This window comes from Salvelinus sp. IW2-2015, linkage group LG4q.1:29 (genome assembly GCF_002910315.2).
Source record: "Salvelinus sp. IW2-2015 linkage group LG4q.1:29, ASM291031v2, whole genome shotgun sequence".
NCBI lineage: Eukaryota > Metazoa > Chordata > Actinopteri > Salmoniformes > Salmonidae > Salvelinus > Salvelinus sp. IW2-2015.
The window spans coordinates 62155940-62177376 of record NC_036842.1 but is presented as its reverse complement, the minus strand read 5'-3'; the positions used below and the strand labels follow the sequence as shown (position 1 = coordinate 62177376).

The 21437-nt window shown below is 44.2% G+C and overlaps 2 protein-coding genes across 2 annotated transcripts in view; both read right to left on the bottom strand.

Annotated features, from left to right (window-relative positions):
- Positions 1-19038, bottom strand: part of tango6 (transport and golgi organization 6 homolog (Drosophila)) — a 39174-nt gene extending 20136 nt beyond the window's left edge. Inside the window, exons 1-17 of the mRNA XM_023985338.2 lie at positions 18893-19038; positions 17975-18633; positions 17678-17794; positions 16523-16679; positions 16245-16351; positions 15965-16127; positions 14230-14297; positions 14024-14136; positions 13644-13820; positions 13265-13391; positions 12922-13116; positions 12072-12212; positions 11281-11931; positions 10535-10592; positions 10115-10264; positions 7749-7900; positions 5549-5662 (exon numbers count right to left, since the gene is read on the bottom strand). Of these exons, the coding sequence (XP_023841106.1) occupies positions 5549-5662; positions 7749-7900; positions 10115-10264; positions 10535-10592; positions 11281-11931; positions 12072-12212; positions 12922-13116; positions 13265-13391; positions 13644-13820; positions 14024-14136; positions 14230-14297; positions 15965-16127; positions 16245-16351; positions 16523-16679; positions 17678-17794; positions 17975-18633; positions 18893-18944 (3201 nt within the window). The 5' untranslated portion in view covers positions 18945-19038. The remainder of the gene's footprint in view (positions 1-5548; positions 5663-7748; positions 7901-10114; positions 10265-10534; positions 10593-11280; positions 11932-12071; positions 12213-12921; positions 13117-13264; positions 13392-13643; positions 13821-14023; positions 14137-14229; positions 14298-15964; positions 16128-16244; positions 16352-16522; positions 16680-17677; positions 17795-17974; positions 18634-18892) is intronic.
- Positions 19039-20058: 1020 nt separating this feature from the next.
- Positions 20059-21032, bottom strand: LOC111961163 (interleukin-17C-like). Its single transcript, XM_023983257.1, has 3 exons — positions 21006-21032; positions 20602-20855; positions 20059-20402 (listed from the first exon to the last, which is right to left on the bottom strand). Exons 1-3 carry the CDS (start codon positions 21030-21032, stop codon positions 20153-20155), a joined length of 531 nt encoding a protein of 176 aa, XP_023839025.1. The 3' UTR covers positions 20059-20152.
- Positions 21033-21437: the final 405 nt, after the last annotated feature.

The following is a 21437-nucleotide window of genomic DNA, read 5'->3' as shown; positions in this document are numbered from 1 at the left end:
TCCGGCTACACCATGGTGCTACCCTACAGAGTGCTGTTGAGGCTACTGTAGACCATCATTGCAAAACAGTGCATTTTAATCAATTATTTGGTGACATATTTACTATAGTTTTATCAAAAAAAGGGCACATTTTTTAATGATCCTCTATTTATATGAAATTCCTCCTCTGAGGAGCCTCCACTGGTTACATGACCGAGATTCTCACATGGCCCATTACAGGGCTATATCTACAGCAATGGGAAGCAGGGGTGCTGGGAGGGGCTGCTGCAATTAATCAAATATACAGTGGGGAGAACAAGTATTTGATACATCTCGATTTTGCAGGTTTTCCTACTTACAAAGCATGTAGAGGTCTGTAATTTTTATCATAGGTACCTTCAACTGTGAGAGACGGAATCTAAAACAAAAATCAGAAAATCACATTGTATGATTTTAAGTAATTAATTTGCATTTTATTGATGACATAAGTATTTGATCACCTACCAACCAGTTAGAATTCCGGCTCTCACAGACCTGTTTGTTTTTTTTAGAAGCCCTCCTGTTCTCCCACTCATTACCTGTATTAACTGCACCTGTACACACACTCAATCAAACAGACTCCAACCTCTCAATGGCCAAGACCAGAGAGCTGTGTAAGGACATCAGGGATAAAATTGTAGACCTGCACAAGGCTGGGATGGGCTAACAGGACAATAGGCACGCAGCTTGGTGAGAAGGCAACAACTGTTGGCGCAATTATTAGAAAATGGAAGAAGTTCAAGATGACGGTCAATCACCCTCGGCTGGGGTTCCATGTAAGATCTCACCTCGTGGGGCATCAATGATCATGAGGAAGGTGAGGGATCAGCCCAGAATACACGGCAGGACCTGGTCAATGACCTGAAGAGAGCTGGGACCACAGTCTCAAAGAAAACCATTAGTAACACACTACGCCGTCATGGATTAAAATCCTGCAGCGCACGCAAGGTCCCCTGCTCAAGCCAGCGCATGTCCAGGCCCGCTGAAGTTTGCCAATGACCATCTGGATGATCCAGAGGAGGAATGGGAGAAGGTCATGTGGTCTGATGAGACAAAAAATAGAGCTTTTTGCTCTAAAACTCCACTCGCCGTGTTTGGAGGAAGAAGAAGGATGAGTACACCCCAAGAACACCATCCCACGTTGAAGCGTGGAGGTGGAAACATCATTTTTTGGGGATGCTTTTCTGCAAAGGGGACAGGACGCCTGCACCGTATTGAGGGGAGGATGGATGGGGCATGTATCGCGAGATCTTGGCCAACAACCTCCTTCCCTCAGTAAGAGCATTGAAGAGGGTCGTGGCTGGGTCTTCCAGCATGACAACGACCGAAACACACAGCCAGGGCAACTAAGGAGTGGCTCCGTAAGAAGCATCTCAAGGTCCTGGAGTGGCCTAGCCAGTCTCCAGACCTGAACCCAATAGAACATCTTTGGAGGGAGCTGAAAGTCCGTATTGCCCAGCGACAGCCCGAAACCTGAAGGATCTGGAGAAGGTCTGTATGGAGGAGTGGGCCAAAATCCTGCTGCAGTGTGTGCAAACCTGGTCAAGAACTACAGGAAACATATGATCTCTGTAATTGCAAACAAAGGTTTCTGTACCAATATTAAGTTCTGCTTTTCTGATGTAATCAATTACTTATGTCATGCATAAAATGCAAATTAATTACTTAAAAATCATACAATGTGATTTTCTGTTTTTGTTTTAGATTCCGTCTCTCACAGTTGAAGTGTACCTATGATAAAAAATTACAGACCTCTACATGCTTTGTAAGTAGGAAAACCTGCAAAAATCGCAGTGTATCAAATACTTGTTCTCCTACTGTATATAATAGAAAACATATGTGGAGACTTTTTTCTCTCACAAAAGTAGTGCACTGGGCCTTTACTAGTCCTGTATTAGCAGACCAATATAGTCATCTGTAGAGAGGGCAAACATCTTCCTGCGGCTATGGCTATATCAGCCAGTAGGCTAGACATAGTTTGAAGAGATCAGAGTTGGACTTTCTCTTGAGCTACATTTTGCATATAGCCTACCTTTTAGGAGTGGGATGATTTTCAGACAGACAAATATGAGTGAGCAATATTTATTTTTAGGCAARGTAGTAAACTATAGCCTAATCATATTTAGGAAGTACATTCCCTTGGAAAGATACCTGCCTATTGCTTCTCTTCCCATGAATACTCTATTTAATTGTGGCCACACGCACACCTGATCTTGCACGCTCAACTAGGAGCGTAGAGGTACGGCTACTGAACTTGAAGCAGCATGGATGATGAAAGCAGACACTAACTTTTTCTTGAGCTACACTTTGCATATAGGGTAAGGGTACCTATTAAGTCCACCAAAATCTAAGTTTACACATTTCTAACAMATGGTGCATTCGAAAGTATTCAGACCCCTTGACCTTTTCCCACTTTGTTACGTTACAGCCTTACTCTAAAATTGATTAAAATTYTTGTTGTTTTTCTCATCAGTCTACACAGATTACCCCAGAATGTATTAAAAACMGAAATATCARATTTACAGGTATTATCAAAGAAAGAACAAAACCAACTCTACTTTCCTGGACTGAGAACCAACAGAGGGAGACGTGGAAATCCTTCTAATATAAAACATATCTCCCCTAAAGTTATTAGAATAAACTGATCATCGCTATTCATCCTGAAAGTCCACAGAGATCAATGTGGACTTTTGTTCTTGCAAACCAGTACACACCTGAWTCAACTAATCATTYACTTCAATTAGTTGAATCAGGTGTGTTACTGATTGGTTAGAACACAAACCTGAACCCACAATGGCCCTCTGGATAAGAAGCCATGSAACAAAGACCATAACKCACCCAACTTTCAATAAATTATCCGAAAGCTGATTCACATTTGCTGTACTGCTATTCTTGTTAATTAGTTCAACTTGTCTTGCTAAAGCCTATCTGCTGACAGTTTAAAATCTTCCTTACTACTGTGTATTAAAAAACGTACAGGTGGTGGAACAAAAAACAGAATCACTTGGATGAATGAAAGACAACAATATGACAATTCCCCCACCCAAAAGTGCATGAGCAGTCTTCAAATTGTCATCTTCTTGTCCCTCATTTGTTTGCATTTTTTGTCCACCTCTTGTAGGTCTTCCCTCCCTCAACCCTGATCTTATTCTTCTCTCTCTGCATCAAGGACTACCTGTCCACTCCAAAAGTCTTGGAGAGAGTACAGAGGTTTCTATCTTGGTAAAGGCACCATAGCTAGATGCATAATATGCATACCTGTAGTTTTTGTGTGTTTTAACCAACAAATCTGAGAAAAAAAACTGTTTTTTGTTAATTGCATATTAGGGATATCAACACACTATCCCCATGTGTTTCAATACAAACCAGGCTTAATATGAGCATACTGGGCCTAATAGGAGCATACTGGGCCTAAAAGGAGCATACTGGGCTTAATTGGAACATACTGGGCTTAATTGGGACAAACAGTGATTTATGGTGAAAAAGACAGAAGAGCAAAGTCTACTCATAAAATATTTGGAAACCAATGGTCTGGGCTATAAATATACACTATAGACTACAATATTATGCAAAGTTAGTATTGATCATATTGAACAATATCTCTTTATACAGAGTGTAAATGACAGAGGGAGTGCTTTTTGTACCCTTTAAGCCCAACTAAATGTCAATGGCATCTATGTATAACAATGCACGGTTGATTTAACAGTAAAATTAGACAAAATGCTTTGACAAAAAATGTAAGCTGAGAATGCCTGGAATCTATTATCTTGCTGTAGTTCACCAATTTGTTGCTARTGTGTAACTGTGACATGCATGTATGACTGCTAGCATGAAAAACCCATATTMCAATTGGCAAGAAATAGCAATGAATTCTCATGAAACGCTATCATATATCAACACATTCTAAAATATCTGAAGATGTTGTTCATCTGAGGGAAGCCTCAACACAAGTTATTTTGCAGCTTTGAAATGAGCCATTAGTGGGAACTTACACATAACAGTCAATACCTTAATAATAAAACAACTGATTGGCTTAGAATAAAAAAGTTGGGTGTAACAACCAAATGAATTAGTTGAAACGTTAAACAGCAGAAAAGTTTTTTTATTTTATAAAAAAAAATTGCATCCAAAGATGGAAGTGGGCTTAATGGGAAAGTGGGTTTAATTTTTATTTATTTTACTAGGCAAGTCAGTTAAGAACAAATTTTCAATGACGGCCTAGGAACAGTGGGTMTACTGCCTGGTCAGGGGCAGAACGACAGAGTTGTACCTTGTCAGCTCGGGGATTTGAACTTGAAACCTTTCGGTTACCAGTCCAACGCTCTAACCACTAGGCCACCCTTCCGCCCCAGCCCGGCAGGGTTAATAGGTATGCTTACCCTACCTTTTAGAACGATTTGCAGATAGAGACAAATAAATGGGCAAACATTGCAGGTAGAGACAGATAAATGGGCAAACAATGTTTATTGAAAAGGCAGCGTTTGCTCACCATGGTATGCGCATTGCATCTTTTCCTTTTTAATGATAATCCCATTTTGACTGTACCTCGACTCACGTTGGTTAAGTGCCCTCCACTTGTTTCCATTATCAATATTTATTTACAGACACTGTAGTAAACTATAGTGTAATCATATTTAAGTTKATTTCCTTGGAAAGATAACTGCAATGTGATTCTCTGCCTATGCATAGGTAGTGGACGTATCAATTCAGGCTACAAGTGTAGGCATAATGACAACCGCAGAATGTCATTACAAAACACATAGGTGTTTTGTAACAGATGTCTCTTTTCATTCATTAAATTGCGGGTGCACTGTTGGGGTTTGGATGCTGGAATTATTTAGTGAGTGGACGAACATGCACAGGTAGCCTACAGGAGCACCTTTTTGAAGTGATTGTTTGACAATCAGATGAAATCATCATGACTGGTTGTGTTTATGCCACATTAAAAGGTAATKRTTTTTTTTAATAGGCCTAGGCTACTAAGACCACAGAGATCATATATGAAATGATTAGGGATTCTATAGGCCTATGTAATTCTATGATTACACCTAGCCTATTAAACAAAAATGTGTTTGACCTGTACCGGTAAGAAATAAAATACACTTTTACCCCTACATTTAATACAATAGGTAGTCCAAAGTTAATGCACACAAAGCAGAATGACAATCGTTTCAAAATATTCTGCAGGACAAAAAACCCTCCAAAGTTGTCTGAGCATCCGCTTCTGCCCGGAGTATGATGACCACAACGATCTCTGTTGCAACCCGCCGCCCTCCAACACACATCTCCACTCACTAATATGTCAACTATATTAGATTACATTTTGTAAGAGGCCATACCAATGACAATGTTTTACTTCTTATGACTGTTCAACAAATGTGTGTAGGAGTGCTCAACAAATGTGTGTAGGAGTGCTCAACAAATGTGTGTAGGAGTGCTCAACAAATGTGTGTAGGAGTGCTCAACAAATGTGTGTATCCATGTGGTTCTTGTACCTGTATGGGTACAGACAACTGCTCTAGTACTGTACCTCGGTGGCTTTGTCGCTCAGGCCCCTGAGCAGCAGGGAAATGACGTGGACAGCAGCTCGCCGCACCTCGGCCTCCTTCTCTGTCTTTATCAGTGCCGTCAAACAGGTGCTCAACTAAGGAAGAACAAACACATACACAGATAAATACACACTCTCAGAGGATCTATAAAGGAGCAGTGACCATGCCAAGGTCCACAGTGCTGTGGTTACCGCGAGTGCACTGGGTTGATTAACATATTGGTWGGATAGACACACACACCGACAACAGGCTGCGATGGACTGAGAGGGATTAGGCTGTAGCAGAGAGCCATGGCTCTCATGAATAGGCATCCCTGTTACTCAGCCTGACAGAGATGCGTATTCATGAAGCAGAGTCTGCAGTGCACAGACCTCGCTGACAGACCCCTGGCCGTCAAAGCAGCTTTATTTAGGGCCCTGACCACTGCAGCAGGCAGACAGGCCTTCCACAAGCTGCCCTGACACACACACATTTCTGTCAACTCAAACATTGACTAGAGRGGACGAGCGTTTGAGTGAAGTGATTCCGGCCCCTCCCCCTCATGCTCTCCCCACCAGTGAAAAGCCTGATCTCAGCACTGAGGGAGGGGCTCTTTAGGAGAGGACACTCCAACACACAATACTGCTGAGCTGGGAAAAATGTGTCATGGCCAGAGGCACAGGCTGAGAGAGGGGCAGTAGGACAAGACAGTCACAGTTCTCTCCCTCTGAAGAAAGTGAACCGTGACCTTTAACCTTGGGCAATACCTGCTGTTCCCTGACGCCGGACCCCTAGCTGAATCCCACCCTGACCCCAACCATCCTATGGCTATAAGTGTAGACAACAGTACGCCAAGACAGGGGACATCTGGAKTCATTGACAGATTTAATAGAGGAAGTAGTTAAGTCACTTTATAATGCGTGATTGGAAAATTCAGGATGATTCATTGACAGATWATTTTATTAGTCACATGCACWGGGTCACAGATGCATTTGCAGGGTACAGTGAAATTCTTARGCTCTGAGCTCCAATAGWYCAGGTACAACAGAAGTGAATGAAACAATACAAATAATAATACACTACGTGTACAAAACATTATGACATTGACTGACCATGTGAATCCAGGTGAAAGCCATGATCCCATATTAATGTCACTTGTTAAATCCACTTCAATCAGTGTAGATGAAGGTGAGGAGACAGGTCAAAGAAGGACTGTTAAGCCTTGAGACATGGATTGTGTACGAGTGCCATTCAGAGGGTGAATTGGCAAGACAAAAGTGCTTTTGAACAGGGTATGGTAGTAGGTGCATGGTGCACCAGTTTGTGTCAAGAACTGCAACACTGCTGGGGTTTTAACACTCAACAGTTTCCTGTGTGTATCAAGAATGGTCCACCACCAAAAGGACATCCAGCCAACTTGACAACTGTGGGAAGCACTGGAGTCAACATGGGCCAGCATCAGTGGAATGCTTTCGGGATGGCGTATCGCTGCAGAATGCTGTGGTAGCCATGCTGGTTGTGTGCCTTGAATTCTAAATAAATCACTGACAGTGWCACCAGCAAAGCACCCCCACACCATCACACCTCCACCTCCAWGCTTCACGGTGGGAACCACACATATGGAGATCATCCGTCTCACAAAGATTTCCACTGGTCTAATGTCCATTGCTCATATTTCTTGGCRCAAGCAAGTCTCTCTTCTTATTGGTGTCTTTTAGTAGTGGTTTCTTTGCAGCAATTCGACCATGAAGGCCTGATTCACGCAGTCTCCTCTGAACAGTTGATGTTGAGATGTGTCTGTTACATGAACTCTGTGAAGCATTTATTTGGGCTGCAATTTCTGAGGCTGGTAACTCTAATAAACTTATCTTCTGCAGCAGAGGTAACTCTGGGTCTTCCTTTCCTGTGGTGGTACTCATGAGAGCCAGTTTCATCATTGCGCTTGATGTTTTTTGCGACTGCACTTGAAGWAACTTTCAACGTTCTTGTTTGGTTACTACATGATTCCATATGTGWTATTTCATAGTTTTGATGTCTTCACTATTATTCTACAATGTAGAAAATAGCWAAAATAAAGAAAAACCCTGGAATGAGTAGGTGTGTCCAAACTTTTGACTGGTACTGTACTTAGAAACTATAGGCAAATAAACAGACAGACATTAGTTGTTTAACCATATGATATGGTTTACTAGTGGTCCTCACCTCCTGAGCCCAAGACCCCAGGGCATAGTTGAGTCTCTGGCAGAGCTCTCCCAGGTTGGACAGGCAGCTAGCGCGGACACTGCGGTCCTCGTCCCTCGTCCCCCTCAGGAAGACCCCGATCAGGGGCCGGCCATGGTGGGGAGCCAGGTCACCTGAAACACAGGAAGGAAGATGATAAGGTTTGTATTCTTATTAACGATTATCAATACTGTACTATTGGCTGCCAGCAAAACTGACTACTGGCTGCTGACAGTGCTGAGGAAACTTCCCCACGTCTGGTCTGTCCTTCAATGCACCTCAGGAGGACATGGCATCACACTACCTGCCTCTTGGTCCAGCTGGTGAAGTTGTTTTAATCTATACAACGAGCTGACTCATTGTTTTTTTGTTTTTACAAAGGGGGTTGCTAAATCTGCAAAGAAACTAAAATAGAGAAGACGCTTTTCTCCTTTCAGTGTGTGTGTAAGTGTGTGTGCGTGGTTGTGTGTATCTGTCTTACTAAGGCAGCCCCCCACTGACAGTGCAAAACCTGCTCTATTCCACAACATAAAGCAGTGGGAGTGGAGCCATGGAGTTGGCCAGGTGACTGGGTGTCCAAGTAAGACCCAGATGGGTGGACTGGGCCGTGGTCCCTGCAGCTGAGTCTGCTGGCCCAGTCAGACAGACCCACCATGAGAGGTATCATTCTGCCTGCCCTGGCCTCCACCTTCCAGATACCCATACACACCAGTTCAGCTGGCCACTCCTCAGTCAGAGCCATGTTTCAAAGGATGGTCTTTTATTAACTGCCTTAATAAAAGAGAAAACAGGTGTCGGTTTGTGAATGATTGTGTGTTTTATCTAGGTCAGCAGGCCTGTATTCGTCCAGTTGCTACTCTCATGCTTCCCTTGCCCATTTACTACTATCTGTTCCTGACTCATTCTAGCTCCTTTGTCCAGTCAGTCAAAACTGTAACTGTACATTTACATCACTCTCAGACCAAGATCTGACCAAGGGCCAAAGAATCTCAAGAATTCCTTTGATGGAAATGGATTAATGTGCAATACACTGAAAAAGCAAAGGGAAAGTGGCCTTTTGTGCACTGGGGACACAGTACGTGGTAGGGATGGGCACGGTTAACAGATGTTAGTATTTGCTTACATGAGTGAGTGTTAAATTATTTTTAGGCCTATTTTAACAATGAAAAAGCTTTACCTGCAAGGATAGCATAACATTATAAATTCTTACATTTTTGTATTTTAAATGTAAACTTTGTTTTTATCCCTCCATAGCATTGGTATGCTATGTTCCGCACTTCAAATAGCAATTACAGGTGCACACCTAACAGAGTTTCCACAGGACCTGGCACAGATCAATACAAAATACTCACCAGAAAACCTTTTTGTATTATAATCAGTTCTATCATGGCGACTTCTCTTTCACTGTTGCTGTTAGCCAAAACTACCTGAGAAAAGGTCCGCTGGTGACCTCTGCCATCATTTTGCATTGTAGAGCAATTTCTGTATTATGATTTTGCATTCTGGCTATCCCAGAAAAATATAATGATATTACTTGAATAGTCAAGTAATTTCAAATGCCCATCTGTAGTACGTGGGGGGACACAAAAATAAGATGGGGTGCTAATATGGTTCGATTCAGAATATAGGGTTTGGCGGACGGGGGTATTTTCCCAGATGCATAAGAAAGGGGAGAATGATCCAGAGGAGTGACAAAAGATTCCTGTGGGTATCTAATGGGGCGACAAACCAGCTGAGATGATGTTCTGTTAGGCTAGTGGAGCAGGGCCAATTAGAGACCGTCGCTGGTCTGTCTGGGTGCCTTTCACATCCAAGATAAGGGAGGGGAAGGGGGAATGCCGAATAACCCCTCACTTGTCCCGGGAAAATGGTACTATCGAGATCTGGCAGACAAAACCWGGGAGAGGGAAAAACCACAAACAAGGAATTCTAACAGAGAGGGATAGGTTTCGATATAGTCCCCTCAGTGTGGAACAAGCATGTACTGTCTGTTTTACGACCGTTTTATGACCGTTTTATGACTTTATAATAATTGGGCCTCATACACCGTTAACATAGACCAACACACATGTATGCATAATTAAAATGGAAACACTAACATGAGTAAGCAAATTCACAATCATTCATACACATGTCCATCACAAAACAGCCTATGAATCTGTCAAAACCTAGTAAACTGTGTCATTGAGGCTAGCTGCAGGCGCTTCCTTCTCTGTGTGGTCAAATCTACACACCAAAAGATAATKATCTCACTGAGTTAATGAGTCTARTGCTGGAGCCTCTCCCAGGATGTGTGGTGAGCAGGTTTTTCGTAGGTCAGTTAGTTGTGTTGATAACAGTCCACTCACCCATAGCCCTGCTAGCCCTCATCAGCACCTCTCCAACCTTCAGCCGTGTCTCCAGGGACCTCTCCTTCTGAGAGGATGGACCATTCTGGTACTCTTCCTGRAGCCGCAGCAGGATCCTCTCAGGGAAGAAGTCAGCCAACACCGCCAGGCCTGCAGGGAGGAGAGGGACACAGAATGGGTCACTGAGAAACTCMAAGCCCAGCAAAACCTATATACCATGAAGAAGATGCCACTGCAAGTTAATGTCATTCCAGTTTCTAAGGCAAATTAGACGAGATACAACAGTTGTATCCTAGTTATACTTGCTAAAGGAAAGCTAGCCGAAGCCAAAGGTTAATATCACCCCACAAAACTAAAGTAAAAGACCAAAGGTTTACACATGTAAGGTTAAGCATCACCTGGAGACCATCGARTTCCTACCTTGAATGGCTGACAGATACACAAACGTGTCCTCATGTTCCAAGTTCTCCAGGAAGAGCTGGAAGACAAAGCCATTACAGGACACATTACACCAAAGCTGCTCAACGTTCCCATCTGACATCCTATAAAAATTATAATTACACCACTACATCATTTTCTTCATAGTGTTTATAATTTGTCCCAAAACAACCCAACACAAAGAGAAGTACAATAGGATGGAGATTAAAGAGGATCCCCACCCCCCACCAGGTACTGGACTCCCTAGGCTGTGACGGGGGGGGACGGGGGGGGGTCGTGGAAGGTGCACACAGAAGGGGTGCTCATTACACTGAATACTAAATGAGATCCAGACCCAGTGTGATAATCCAGTCCCCTCAACCAGATTAACAAGTCCCCATAGACCACACTGCATTCCCCCAGGGTCTCTGATCAACTCCCCTCATCTATTAAACATCCTCTCCACCCAAACAGACAGTAACCCCCACAGAGACTGGTTCTGCTGCTACTGTCCACGCCTCCAGGGCCTGCGTGAGGCTACGGTGTTAGAGGAAGACCCCTCTCAAGGGAGATTGAGACCCTGGAAGTCAGCGATGGAGGTAGAAAGATAGATAACACTGAATCAGAGGGAACCTATTGACCCATTGCCAAGACTGCAATGGGTCCCCTGGTTGATACACAGTCGGACCACTGAGTCATATTCTATTAGCTACATGCATTATCTACTGGTTCTCTACCACTCTACTCACCGTGAGGACTTTCTCCTGATTCTGAAGAGCCTCCCTGTCTCCATTCTGTATGGCCCGTGTTAAGGTTCTCAGGGACACTGCTCTGGTGGGGACCTCAGGATCACATGCCCCGAGCAGGCAGTCTGAGAAGGCCCTACTGGGGGTGCCACTGGAGGGCTCACTGCTGCTACTGCTGCCACCCCTCTCACCTGACAGCCCCCCATCAGGAGCAGACACCCCTGCAGGACCCTGGCCAGCCCCAGATGATACCCTCTGGGATAGATTCGTTTTCTGGGCCAGACTATCACCAGCGCTGCTCTGTGTTCTGAGGTTGGGGATACAGGTCTGAATTGGGGCTCGGGTGTTAGGCGTTTGAGTAGTGTGTGTGCTGGGGTTGTTATGAAGGGTGGGTGAGTAGAGTCTTGTTTGGGAGACTTGCGAGGGACTTGTTTGTGTCTTGAAGTTTTTCTTAGTAGGCACGTTATTGTCCGTTTTGGGACTTTGATATTGAGTGGCTCGTGTCACGTTGTCAGGTTGGTAGGCACCGTGTGTGGCAATGGCGGCTCGCAGGTCTGAGGCCAGCTCCTGGATGACCACCTCAGGGTGCCTCTGGGAAATCTCCTCCAGAGGTGGGAGGAGCCTGGWCATTGAGGAGTAGTCCTCAGCACTCAGCTGCGACAAGGAGAGAGAGAGACATCAAAACAAAATGCCACATATCATACAGTATGATACCATACTCAATTACAGTAGTATCAAAGGTAAAGCCTGTTGCCTGAACAGAATGGTGTGTGTTCATTAGCTGTGTGCAGTACCGGTGAGGGTCCTGACAGCAGYGTGGCCACCAGGCCCATTCCCATGCTGAGTGTCTGGGTCTCAACTGGACTTGCAGCAGCCCGGACCTGGTCCAAACCCACACAGGCCCTCTGCAGCATGGCCACGATGAACTCCACCACCTAGGACAGGACACACAGACAGARGTATCAGTTACAAGACGGACGGACAGACGTATCAGTTACAAGACGGACGGACAGACAGCTGCATGTATACAAACCACACATTTCCTACCAAGAGGTGCATATTAACTAGTGCTATTAAATTCTCACACCCACAGATTTAAACATAAAAAAGTTTTAAAATGTCTCTGCAAAAACCCCTGGCTGAGGGCCCTCAAGATAAAATGGCTAAAAATACTGCTTATCAACTGAAGTGAAGCCAGTTTATCAGAGAAGTTTCTTAATCTGAGAGTGAATGGTTTTCCTCTGGCAAAATGGCACAGCACTAGCCCTGGGTCTTTTACCTAATCAGAGATAGACCACACTATTCTTAGAGCTCTTAAAGTATTACTCATCATGCCCTCATTCCTTAATAAGGAGGCCCAGAGGACCAGTGTTCTGTAAAGCCCTGATGCGGAGGGAGAGACAGAAAGACTTAAAGTTAAAGTTTGATAAAAGCTCATCACAAAACTACAAGCGGAAAGATGGTGAACATTAACTGAGATAATAACATAAATGATGGGAGACTGAAACTTTAGAGCTGGAAATAAATAGTTAAGCAGTGAAAAACAAATACTCAAGTCAATCAACTGTTGGCATCTGACATGATCCAATCTTGAACAGGAGCAAGGTTATTGAGTTTAGCTGTGGGGTGTATACCAGTAGTTACCTGGGTTGGCTTGCGTAGCAGTAGAGTGTGTGGTAGGCCCTCACACATGACAGCCAGCACCTGCAGTAGGGCCAGCTTCTGACCCCTCCCCGTGACTTTCCCTAACAGATGCTGCTCCAGCTGCAGTAGTGTCATGGCTGACGTGTCCACTTCCTGCTCCTCTTCCTCCTCCTCTGCAGCCCAGCAAGTCAGCGCCTGCCAGGGAAGAGAGCGTCCATATTTACACACCAACCCCATCTGGGGAATGCAGCAGGACAATACTGGCCAAAGCCATAGGCTGCCTCTCTGTCTGTGTCTGTGTCTCGGTGTCTGTCTGTGTCTCGGTGTGTGGTACATTAGCTACCTGCAGCAGCTCCAGGAAGAAGTCTCCAGGCAGGTCACTATCCTTCATCTCAGCCAGCAGCTGGGCCAGACACTCCACCCTCCACTGCTCCCCAGACACCTTCTCATACAGAGCATCATCCTCATCACTGAGACATGAAGGGTAGAGGAGACCGACACACATGATGGGAGAGACTTGGGGCATGATTGTATATTTAAATGTTTTTTTCTAACATGACTGGATAYGTGTACTTGCAGTTTCCACTACATTACATCCATCAATCCCAGTCATCAGATCAGTGATAACAACCCCTCCGCCCAATGAAGGGGCTTTACTAGCATCTTCTTCTCATATGGGAGCATTGGAGACCAGTAATTGTGTGATGTTGAATGCCAGTCACCTGATGGTCTCWGAGGGGTTAAGCTGTGCCCCTCCGTCACTACCAGGGGTGAAGTGGAAGCCAGAGGCCACCCCGCCTGCCCCTCCATCCATGGCACACAGCTGCTGTAGGGTTGAGAGGGCTACAGGAAGCTCAGATTTGCCAAAGTACCAGAGCAGGATCTCCTGACAYGGGGCGCTGTGGAGCACACAGCATACACATACACAGGGAAAAGTTAGAAACTACCTAAAAAGCAGAGACTGATCCACGACAAGATACAGGTGAAACCATTGTTATATCGCTGAAGTGACCATCACAAATAGGGCTTATTGAGACTATATAGTAATAGCCAGATAGAGAAATACTCAGCAGTTGAAGCATTTCAATAACAGAGAACTGACCGTAGGTGGGAAGCATTCTTTTTGGTGAAGCAGTACAGATCGAAGAGAACAGGAATCACTTCTCCCAGAGCCTTCAGCAAAGGAGCAGACGGGCTGTTCCCCACCACACAGATCTGAGAGATAGAGAGATGGAAGGAGAGAGTGATACAGTAAATCTCTAGGTTTGGCCTATACATGGTTGAGTTAATCGTCTGTGTTCCACTCACCTTAAACACGTCCTCCGCACAGCGCGTCAGCTCCCATTCCTCCACTGTGACCTGGGTTTGACCCTCCCCTGACAAATACAGACATACTCAGTGCCTGGAGCCACCCAAGCTGTGTCTGAACCTAGAGGTTCATGTTCAGCATCACGTAAGCAAGCACTTACAGCCAGCAGACATCTTTAATCGTGAGCCAGAATTTCGCTAGCTAAAACCCCCCCCGCTGAATTCAGCGAGGGACAATACCTACYGAATAGAGGATAATTGTTTTCACACACACATAATACATGTTAAAAAAATATAGTAACTGGGGCAGGATTTAAATAAAACGTAGATACTATTCAAAACACAAAACAGAAAGAGGCTAAGGATGAGTCTCATAGGGTAGATGTGTCCTGTGTTGGTTAAGTGGATCAATGAGGAGTTCTTTGCTGATGCAGATTTGCTGTGTCTGTGTCCTATCTATCTGTCAGAGCAGCAGCCAGACCACAGGCCTGTTAACAGCAGGGGGACATCCATATTCAATTAGCCCAACTTTACGGAGTGCTCCTCAAGCAATACCACAATTTACACACACAGGCATGGGCACCCATACATGTACACACAAACAAACCCAAAACACACACACGTGCACACACACAGGCACATATTCAGACGCACGCACGCACACACACAAGTAAATACCAAGTGTCATTTTCAGAGTGGTAAGGACATTGACCGGCAGACTCTAATTAAAAGCCAGCGGAGTCTATCTCTGCAGCATTGTCAATTTCCCTGATGCACAGACCAAATCATTTGATAGAAAGCGGTGAGCAGCTGCAATCAGCTCTGCAAGCTAACAACAGTGGTGGTTATTMTTCAGRTATATAGCCTACAGAAGTTGTAATTTTTAACAAACCAACATACACTACATGACCAAAAGTATGTGAACACCTGCTCGAACATCTCATTCCAAAATCATGAGCATGAATATGGAGTTGGTTCCCCCTTTGCTGTTATAACAGCCTCCACTCTTCTGGGAAGGCTTTCCACTAGATGTTGGAACATTGCTGCAGGGACTTGCTTCCATTCAGCCACAAGAGCATTAGTGAGGTTGGGCACTGAGATTGGGCGATTAGGACTGGCCAGCAGTCGGCGTTCCAATTTATCCCAAAGGTGTTCGATGGGGTTGAGGTCAGTGCTCTGTGCAGGTTAGTCAAGATCTTCTACATCGATCTCGACKAACCATTTCTGTTTGGACCTCYCTTTGTGCACGGGAGCATTGTCGTGCTGAAACAGGAAAGGGCCTTCCCCAAACTATTGCCACATAGTTGGAAGCACAGAATTGTCTAGAATGTCATTGTATGCTGTAGCTTTAAGATTTCACTTCACGCTACAGCATGTAGCTGAGCCGTTGTTGCACCTAGATGTTTCGACTTCACAATAAAAGCACTTACGGTTGACCGGGGAWGCTCTAGCAGGGCWGAAATTTGACGAACTGACTTGTTGGAAAGGTGGCATCCTATGACGGTGCCACATTGAAAATCACTGAGCTCTTCAGTAAGGGCCATTCTACTGCCAATGTTTGTCTATAGAGATTGCATGGCTGTGTGCTTGATTTTATACACCTGTCAGCAACGGGTGTGGCTGAAATAGCTGAATCCACTCATTTGAAGGGATGTCCACATACTTTTGCATATATAGTTTAGGTAACTAATTAGTACATTTGTTCTCTCAGAGATACTGCACAGCTTGCACTGACCTGTCATCCGGCCACAGCGGTGAAGGGAGCTGAAGAGGGGAGTGAGCAGGTACTGCAGGGCAAACATTGGGCAGTCCTGCACCATGGTGAGAGCCGCCCTGGTGGCCACACGCTGGAACTGCTGAGCTGTCAGCTTGTCTCTGAAGTGCAGAAGCTCCAGAATCTGACCATTATGACAGAATATTATTACCAGAATGAATCTAGAAATGATCATGACTTTTATGCCGGTATGTACAGCAAGTTCAATTTCCATAAATCTTTAAAAACATGACAGGTTTACCTGGGGGCAAACCTGACTATAGTAGCTGTCTGAAGATAGAGACTGCTGAGGGCAGGCTGCTAGGATCCTGGCTACACCATCACATTTCCTCCAATCAGACTCWCCTCCTATTAGAGAGGGAACAAAAAGTGAAACTGCATTATTATAAAGCAGGTAAGAATGACACTTATGGGTCACTCATCACAACTGATAATACCTAAGTGTTTGGTAGATGTTTCTTGCCCATCTCATGGCCAGGGTTTTCTAAATGTTCCCCCTATGTCTCCAGCTGAGCTCACCTGCGCCTCCCTCTAGGATAGCCCTCACCACAGACTGGACTCCATTGGGCTGCATCAGCCTCTCAGACAGCAGCTGCCCACACAGACGCCTCAGCCACGGGGGAGCCTGGCTCAGAGGGCTCCTATTGCCACCACTAGTACCAGGGCCTGGAGGGGCCTGGAAGGGCAGAGAGACATTTACATTTTAGTAATTTAGCAGATTCTCTTATCCAGAGCGACTTTGTGCATTCATCTTAAGATAGCTAGGTGAGACGACCACATATCACAGTCGTAGTAAGTAATGCCCTTTTAGTGTAAGAGCTGTTTGGAATTTTGGCTTGCATGTTGACCTTAGTTAATAAACTAGTAAGAAAGAGTTCTAAACCTCTTTGCGAATAACAGAGAGTTTTCAGTATCCCCTCCCCACTCAGACCACTCCCAGACAGTCCTAGCAAAATTACTGCTTGAGAAATGCTCTTTGCTAATGTAGCACATGGGGATGTGTGAAACTTACTCCTCAGCCTGAAGTGTCCCCACTGTTTATAAAGACCGGCGCCAGATGACAGGTCAGTGCAAGCTGGTAACAAGCTGGTCACGTGTGCTAGCAAGGCAGGGGTCCCGAGTTTGCGCCAGGTATGGCCCGATTCGGGAGGAAGTGGTACTCGCTAAGCAAGCAGCGTGACTTCCTTTACACTAAGAAGCTATTTGTGTTTATTTTTTACCATTTGAATTGAAAACACAGTAAGGTACTTAATTATTTCCCAGAAATAATTTGATATTGAGATAAAACAGTTGCATTGGACCTTTAAGATACTCTTTGAAGATCATACCAGAGTTACCATCAGCAGGGTCAAAAACAACCAGATGTTTACAGTTTTCAGGAAAAATGGAAAGAGCCTGTGGCGAGATTTCCGCTTTCAGACGTTAACAAGTTGATACTCCATCTTAACTCCTCCTCCACATTTACTGGATTGGATGAATAGTGCATTAGAGAATCTCCCTCTACAGTTTTTTCTCTCTTGTTATGATCAAAAAGAAAGAAAGGCCGCTCAGGCGTTTCTTTTAGGCCTGCTACATTCGGTTACACCAGAGCAGACAGACACAGCACCATATACAAGTACATAGAGGAAAACATACTGATATGTAATGGTGTACAGATACTTCACTGCGCTCTACCTGTTTGGGACCGCCTTGGAGAATAAGCAGCTCTTTGATAACGATTGGCTGGTAGACTTTCCCCAAGAGTTTTTGAAGAGCCTCCCTGCAGTTCTTGCGTTCCTCCTTACTGATCTCCTACATTATCAAAAGAGTGATCAAAAGAGTGAGCCTGCTTGTTCCTCTGCTTAATACTTCCACCATCTAGTGGCAAAAGTGTGTTATGACAATCCTATCAAACTGATATCCAAATCCATGATATCAAGTTATAATAATACCATTCATATTCAACATCGTCAGGCCGGAACAGTGAATTACCTTCTCTTCCTTAGTGGTGCCTTTCTCTGGGCGGTGGGGGCGGTATCCTAGCTGGCATAGCGCTGCCATGACATCTCCCAGGTGGCGAGTGTAGACCATGGTGGCCAGTGATGACAGCACACACAGCTCCAGCAGAACAGCAGTGGTGGTCAGGAGACGGCGCTCAGGGACAGGGGCCACATCATGACACACCAACCCCTCCACCAACTTCCCAAATGCTGACCTGCGCCCCAGGGGCACCCCCACCCCCAGGGACAGGTAGGGGCAGAGGCCCAGGGAGATAACGAATTGAAGAGCTGCACCAAGTGTCTTCTGTTGGGCCACGCTCAGCACGTCAGGAGGCAGAGGAGGGGCCATCTCAGGGGTCCGCAGTCTGGACATAGCAGGACTGGGGGCTTGGTTGAAGAGCTCTAGCTGGAGAGTGAGGTTACGGGCCAGGCTTAGCAACAGCAACAGACACTCCTGGACAAAGCTCCATGTGACGTCCTCTGTATCGGTGCAGATCCAGGGCACCCCTGCCCTCACCTCCTCCCGCAGGCTGCGCACCTCGTACAGGCCATTCTCCCCCTGCAGACGCTCCTCCAGCAGGGCCTGGTTGGCTTGGAGTGCAGCCATCAGTGCCTCCTGTTCAGTGTGTTGAGTACCYTGCACTGTGGTCTCTGGAGGGGACATATAGGGTCAGCAGACACACATAAATCCAGACAGATTTAGTCAAAGCCCATTGATTGAGCTGATTTACCAAGCTAGCTAGTAACAGCGCGTTTTCTTCTGACATGGATAAAATGAAATGCAGTATAGCGGATCAAATTAAACGTAAGACAGCGTTCCCGTATCATATGTGGCTAATCTAGCTAGCACTGTACAAATATATGTTAATGAGGAACGTATTTAGCTAAATCACACTGAATGTTAACTTACCTCCGATAGGTTTAGTGAGGACACTAAGTGCAGACAGTATGGCTGAAGTCATATTTATGTTTTATTTCGCTACAGCAGAGGTCCTGCAGTTTTCTATTCAAGACCCGCTACTCATTTTTAGCCATGCTACTAAAAACAGTTGTCGCCGAAAGTATACGTAATATTGTGGGTAGCTCAGGAGTGCATCCGATTGGTCATAATTTCATAGATTTGAAAGCATAAAATAGGGATAAAGAAATGGCGGATGCCTAGAAGGAATTGCAGCCATGATGTTGGCTATAGATCAGGGACTTCAACTGCGCTGATTCTCAAATCAAAAAAAAAATGTATGGCTATTAATGTAATAATGCAGCGCTTTCCATTGCGCGTTTTTTTGTTTAGCCTATGTAATAACGTTATTATACATTATGACCACCATGAAGCTAAATCAATATTTAATCCTAAATGAATTAACCMTGTCTACTGATCAAGTGGTCAAGCTTATTGGTCAAGTGTATAGAAAATCTGTCATTCTTGAATGTGTAGGTTGGACTAAATAAAGCAAGAGGGGCAGATATTTCATTAGGCATCTTTATTAAGGAATCAACAATAAAATCCCATAAATGATGCTACATTTCTATAAATGCATCACTACCAATCAATATCCATGGATATATATATATATTATTATTTTATTTTTATTTAACCTTTATTTAACTAGGCAAGTCAGTTAAAAACAAATTCTTAATTACAATAACCACCTACACTGGCCAAACCCGGYCAACGCTGGGCCAATTGTGCGCCGCCCTATGAGACTCCCAATCTTGGCCGGTTTTGATACAGCCTGGATTCGAACTAGGGTGTCTGTAGTGATGCCCCAAGCACTGAAATGCAGTGCCTTAGACCGCTGCGCCACTCGGGAGCCTGTGGCGCAGCTGATGGGAAACAGCAACAGAAGAACACATGGATGTTGAAAGGAATAGGCAGACCTATTAACAAAAGTCACCAAAAACCATATATAAATAGAACTTTAGAACATTTAGAACATAGCTAGTTCAATAAATAGTCAATAGATCATTAAATAAATACAATCTTGCAACATAAATACTGTACACAAATAATTTTGTCTCATATAAAAATGCATGTATTCTCGATAGCTTATTATCCATAAGCATATTAAGTGCAATACTTTCAATAGCGTAAGTGCATTTTAAAAACAAACAACAAAATGTGAAACATGTCACYACAGTTTGTCTAAAAAATGTCCTCTATGAGAGGCAATCATATCCTACTCCTAACACAGGTGCAGGCAATGGGCACTTTGACAAAGTGTGATGTAAGTGAGTATTTTTCTGGGTTGTTCAGGCATACGGTCTTCATCAAAACCATCTGGGTTTGCTCTATAGGCACAGAGTTATATGCATGATGTTGGGCCCCGTGGTGTCCGGGCCCTTTAATGATGAGGCATCCCTCGCATAGACATTCAGCAACAACAATCTTTTCAGGGAATCGTCCCTCCACGCTATCGATGCTAAGGGAAAAGTGGCAATCCAGTTATCCAAATAGCCAATTATTAATCAATGCTATTCAAAAATGTATTTCTCAACCATATGGCATGCACATTTACTCAAATGATGTTACTGTCAGACTGATAATATTATGGATGCACGGCTAAAACAATGTTCGACCTATCAAAAGGTATTTACTTCGAGTAGAAAGAGATGCCTTACCTGTACCGCCAGGGGGAGACTGAACGATTGTTGTAGTCTACTGACTGTGAACGAAGCACAGTGGGGCAGGTCTTCTTCATACCCAGTTTGTGATACTGTGTTTCATCAATATGAACATCTGTCTGGTACCGGTTTCGGTGAAGGATCTTGAGAGCTCTATGCTCCAGTTTTTCTGTACTGAAGCATCCCTTATACTTGTGTGCCTCTGATGTCCATGTACATTTAGCAATAACAAGTCCAAGTAAAATTAGAGTCTGCAAAGGAATGATGAAATAAATTAATCAAAAACATTTGGAAATTGCCATTTGAATAAGGCCTATCCATAATGATGGATCAGAAGGCAACCCAACATGAATTGAGGTGTATATACTTCATTCCATCAGGGCAGTCAATCTCTCACTTACCTGCATAATCTTGAARAGGCCTGGCATGTTAAAATATCAAATATCTTGGTAGTAGAGGAGCCCAGGTGCTTTTGCTCGGTTTGTGCCATCATGCCCATGCTCCTACACAATTTATAGGCAAGTCTACAATCTGCTTGGGGAAATCCACATGTAGGAGGAAATGGAATATTGAGTTCCCTGCATCCTCTTTCCTACAGTGAGTGTCTACATTAAGATTACATCACCTGTTATTAAATTCATTTATATGAGCTCATGTGATTTATACTATAGCTTATARACATATAGATTTTTTTATCTGATGTAATTACTATATTGACGCTGACGACAGATCTAATATCAGACAACCTGCATCCCCTAGTCATTTATGACTGACAGTAATCTTACTGATATGTTCTCAGTCAAGACAGAAGCTAGGAATTATGAAGAAATGTA